At 41.6% G+C, this 5,266-nt stretch overlaps 1 protein-coding gene across 1 annotated transcript; it reads right to left on the bottom strand.

Moving 5' to 3' along the window:
* Nucleotides 1–247: 247 nt before the first annotated feature.
* lpar6a (lysophosphatidic acid receptor 6a) lies at nucleotides 248–2,828 on the bottom strand. The gene is made up of 2 exons (XM_074678664.1): nucleotides 2,310–2,828; nucleotides 248–1,977 (listed from the first exon to the last, which is right to left on the bottom strand). Exon 2 carries the CDS (start codon nucleotides 1,930–1,932, stop codon nucleotides 862–864), a length of 1,071 nt encoding a protein of 356 aa, XP_074534765.1. The 5' UTR covers nucleotides 1,933–1,977; nucleotides 2,310–2,828; the 3' UTR covers nucleotides 248–861.
* Nucleotides 2,829–5,266: the final 2,438 nt, after the last annotated feature.

Below are 5,266 nucleotides of genomic sequence, written 5' to 3' on the forward strand. Positions count from 1 at the left end.
TCTGGCCTCATTTTGTCTTTAAATAACTTAAAAAAGACATTTTTCTGGACTGACCAGTTGAATGTTGCTCACATCAAGTATAATAAGACAACTTTTAATTTAAATAAGACTAAAACACTAAGATTTCTGTTTTTGTAGTGGAAAGACTTTTTTTTTTTCTAACCTGTTACTTTAAGTTTGAACAGAAAGACAAATACATCTCAGCATCTCGTATAATCAGGACAAAAGGTTCCAGGTGCTTGTTTCAGTCAAAAGATGACCTTTATTATTCATTACTGTGGCACGAGTGCAGCATGTGAAAGTCTGTCAGTGCATTAAACGCTCCATGAAGACAAAGAGTCGACAAAGAAACGCCACAACAAACAAAAGAGGCACTTCAGTGACCTATTTGTGATTCACAATTTAAAAACAAAGGCCCGTTCAGTCGAAAGCAGGAGTATAAATTTATGTTAACTTAATAGATACTATTCTACAGTTAGCACCACAACTTACCACAGAAATGTACAGATACAGGCACATGTAGCATTCACTATATGACAGATGTCCTGCTGTTCAGTGATCGCATTCCCTTCCAGGTCACTGGCAGAGTAATTGTGCTTAACACAATTACAGTATACTCCACAGGAAAGGGAAATCAGTAAGCAGATCCACAGATGTGAACAAAGAGTCTCGTAGCATTAATACTGCAGAGCCGATGTTGTCAGCAACAGGCCCAGACGTTTGCCCTGAGAGGATGATAATACTTCTTTGGCAGGTGCTCCAGAGAGCACTCCAAAAAATCCATTCCCATTGTCTCATGGAGGTTTGTTTATCTATCGAGGGATTTCAGGATCTTTCATGTCGAGTGTGGCAATCTCTCTGTCACACTGTGGACTCATTGTGGAAGACTTTAGCTTTGAGATTCCTCAAGCTGCACTGCAGGTTGGAGCTGGTCTCTGACTGCAGGGCCTCAGAGAACTTGACGTCATACAAGCGGCTGACCTGAGACTTTCTCTTGATGGAGTTCTGGATGGTCTCTGATGTGAAATAGTAAATAATGGGGTCAAAGCAGCAGTTAGACACAGCAATGCAGAGGGCTATGGGGTAGATGGTCCGGACAACTGACTCTGCAAAGCATCCTTTCAAAGTTTTGGTGCGGACCAGAGAATAGAAAACCAGGTTTACGTTGTAGGGGATGAAGCAGAAGCAAAAAATGAAAAGGTGAACAATTATCATCCGCAAGATCTTTGTCTTGTTCAGCTTCCCGCCTCGACTGATGGTTTGGGGGCGACGCAGGGTCTGGAGCACCATGATGGAGCAACAAACGTTGAGCAGCAGTGGGATGATGAAGCCCACAGTCTCTATGAAGATCACCACCTTGGACAGGTGAGATTTCCACTGTTTGGAGGAGAAGTTCTCAAAGCAGAAAGTGGCGTTGGAGTCGTTGTTGCTGCGTGACGTGGTCTCCAACATGAACCCTGTGGGAAGACTCCCAGAGAGCACCAGCACCCAGACAGCTATGCACACTATCCGAGCATTGCGCTTAGTCCTGATAGCCCTGGAGCGGAAAGGGTGCACGATGGCTAGAAAACGATCCACGCTGATACAAGTGAGGAAGAGGATGCTGCCGTACATGTTGGTGTAGAAGAGTGAGACGGAGAACTTGCAGAGCACACCCCCAAAAGGCCAGTTCTGGTTGATGAAGTAGAAGACTCTGAGAGGCAGCGTGAAGACAAACAGCAGGTCAGACATCACCAGGTTGATCATGTAGGTGGTGGTCTCGTTCCTCAGCTTCAGGGAGCAGGTGAAGATGTAGATGGCCACAACGTTGGTGATGAGTCCCACCACGAACACAATACTGAACACAGTACTGTACAGGGGGTACTTGAAGCCATCATTCTTGACGCAGGTGGAGTTGTTTGCTGCTTCATGCAGGATGGTGGTGTTGTACATTCTGAGTCACAGAGTGAGGAGATGAGGGGGTCTGTTATGTAAAATCTGTATAATGAAAGGAATTCCCGGAACAATTAATTCACCATGAGCAGAGTGTTCATCAGAGTCCGTCCTATGCAAGGAAGCATTGAAAGACACTCTGGTCCGTCAGGCTGCTGGCACAAAAGCTTTCTTTCAAACACAACAGTCCATGTAAGAGAGGACTGCTCCACATGGTCAACATGATTCCTCTCTGTGCTTGGTGCAGTAATCTGGGGTTACCTCATGTTGAATGGAGCCTCCCAGAGGACAGACACCCAGGCTGGAGCACCCTCCCCTCCCCCTGCTCTGTCTCCACAAGCTGAACCCCAACAAGTTGCAGTATGGGTGTTACTTACTCAGATAAATCAGTCACTCAAATGTGTCCCCAAAGTCCACACACCACCAGCTGCTGAGTCCACAGGGGAAATGATGACATATCCACTCACAGGTCCGTTAGATAGATGTCCTCATGGTGAAATCTCTTCTCTTTGTGTAATCTCAGCTCAGTGTTCACGTCCCTTTTAGTCCCAAAACAGAAAAGCTGTCATTAGCTTTCAACCTCTCACTTAGTCCTTCCCACAAAACCACCAGGCTTCTTCTCAGGAGCACAAGTGAAGCCAGAGTGAGAGCTCGTGCTCCAGGTCTGTGTGTCACAATGTGTATGTGTTTGTCCCCAGGGTCTGTTTCCTGTACTCCCCCTCCCCTCTTTCTCTCCCTTTTCTTTCACTAAATAAATGACTCACTCAGTTTCTACTTCTCTCTTCGTTTCCTCAGTCTGTCTCACTCTCTGACAGCCTCACGAGCCTTGACTCAACTCACATCACGCTCACACAGCTCTAGTTCTCCTTTGTGCCGGTATCACAGACAGTTTTTGTACTTTGGGAAGGAGGGAGAGCAGCTGTAGTAACCCCTCCCACTGCCTCCCATCCAACTCCTCCTACTCCTTTGTCTGCTGCTACAGTTAAAGGAGGAATTCACCAAAACAAGTCTGTCTTAGGAGGGAAAAATTAAAAATGGTGGCTGTAAATAACTGTCCCACTGTCAGCTTAGTGTAAACACATTTTTACCAGCTGGATTCTTATTTATAGAAGAAAATATGTCCTCTTTTCTTTTGAAATTAGCAGCAATAAAACTATATTTGGTATGATGCCTGAGTTCAGCTAGTAAAACTGTTTTTATCAACATTTTTCCCTTAAAGGGGCTGCGAGGAGTTTGAAAGTGATGTTGAGAAAGTCTCCCTTCTGGATGCCTGATCATAATCCACACTTTAAATTGAGATTATCAGTGCCAGTATTGCTGGTTACGGGTTATTTTAAATTGCTTATTCTTAGCTTCCAGTTTAGGTCGACCAGGACCGGATTGATCTACGGCATGTCTAGGTCTCTATGAAAATATCACACTGGCTGAAGAAGTTGAGTAGTGAAAAGAGATATCTGTGTTTTTCTCTGCTGAAAATGATTTCTGTGATTATTTTTTAAGTGATGGTGGACACAGGAGCCTAACTAACAGAAAAAGGACAGAAGAGCAGAAGAAAGCTAAACAGGAGAGTGATACAGCCCTAGCTAAAGACTGATTAGCCTTTAGCTATAACACAGGAGCTAAACTGTTAGCTGCACTAAATATAAACAGCTACTAAACTACTTACAAACTGACAGTGTTTACTTGTTGTCATATTAGCCTTCAGATACACCAGAGCACCGGTGTATGATGTTGCTAACATGTAGCCAGCTGCTACAATGTCTGTTTGATCTCACGTTTCAAACCATAGCGCTACATAGCTGATAAATAACTTACCTCTCTGTGTTGTATCCAGTAAAAGTTGTCTTGAACAAAATAAAAATGTCTCAATCCGATCTCCATTTAACTCCAAAACAAAACACACATCTCACTTAGGTAATTTATGACAGTGTGCGTGAGACTCCGAGCCAGAAGGTGGCGAAGGAGGGCAATTAAAACAGATCCTCCTCATAGCATCTATAAGTGTGCTAAAACCTTTGAATGAAACATTTATTTCCTACTGTTGAATTTCAGAATATCAAACTATTATCTGTTTTAAACTGCAATAAGTCAAAACTAAAGAAAAAAAGATGTGGAAATTAAATATTTTGTTGGTATTAATAGTGGATTGTGACATTGCTCAAACTTTGCAGACTACTTCACATTTCAGAGGGTTGTACTTTCATCTACAACTGCACAGTGAAACCATTTTTTCTCAAAGTGACTATTTTCATTCAGCTTGATGAGTGGTTATATGAAAATAAAGTCTATTTTTAAATCTTATTTTTGACTTCTGTATGTATTTTAATCTAGAAGTGTATTTCTGTGATAGTGGAAAGCAGATGTCAGACCAGTAAACTTAGACGATGATGTCAAGAAATACTATACAGTAGAAAGAGGGGACTTTGACCTGTAGTTTTATTTAGAAACAGAGGAGGCGTTGTCTGTCTGATGAATGAAAGATGACCTTTCTTAAGTCAAAGAAATTCTTCCTAATGTTTGATTTGTCATTAAATTGTGAGCAGTTTTTTTTCCACTGTTTTCAAAACAGTTTCACCCTCGTACCCATTTCTCTTCAGGATGTGGTCATGCTCAAAGCTCTTTTGGTTAAACTGAGGTGAGTGAAAGGTGAGTAAGTAAACAGAAGGATTTATTTTCTTTACATAATTTTTCTTTTATACAATGTTTTGTGCTCATGTCTGACGCTGAGCTGGATTAGCAAAAAGACTTCTGCTAAGGTGTTTTAGACAAATGAACTAAACAACCAGGGATTTATTCAGTTACAATGAAGTGGCTGTAAAAGGGATTTAATGTTTATGTGAGTTAAACTGTATGTGTATTTATATTTTTCAGGGATGCTAGAGCTCACATCAGACATGACATGACACCAGAAAAGATTATGTTGAACCTGTGTGTGTGTTTGATCCCTTTTTGTAAGCTGACTACTCAGGATAAATCAGAGTTTGCAAAGTTTTGTTGTTGTTAGAAATATGACTCCCTGTGCATCCTGCAGGAAGTTTTCTTAAACAAAGAAAAGAAGAATCAAAAAGAAAACTTGTGTTACATTCACTTCGTTTGGCAAGAGCCACATCTTTATCACAGCAGGTGATAGTGCTCATGGGAAATGCAGTCTTTAGATAGCAAAAACATGACTGATTTCATAAAAAGGGGTCACTAGTATAAAAAAAATCTGAAATATCCTCTATGATAGTCTTTGATAGTGTCTTTCAAGATGTCTTTAAAGCTCCTGTGTGGAACTTTATGTTTGTGTTGATTTTGGCGCCCCCTGCGGACAGACTAAAGCTCTTGTTACGTT

The sequence above is a fragment of the Halichoeres trimaculatus genome, unplaced genomic scaffold (genome assembly GCF_033239565.1).
Source record: "Halichoeres trimaculatus isolate MK-OKI-2021-1 unplaced genomic scaffold, fHalTri1.1 fHalTri1_scaffold_9, whole genome shotgun sequence".
Classification (NCBI taxonomy): domain Eukaryota; kingdom Metazoa; phylum Chordata; class Actinopteri; order Labriformes; family Labridae; genus Halichoeres; species Halichoeres trimaculatus.

Excerpts from the sequence above, each read along its gene's own strand:
- lpar6a (XM_074678664.1), bottom strand. The coding sequence starts at position 1,932 with ATGTACAACACCACCATCCTGCATGAAGCAGCAAACAACTCCACCTGC.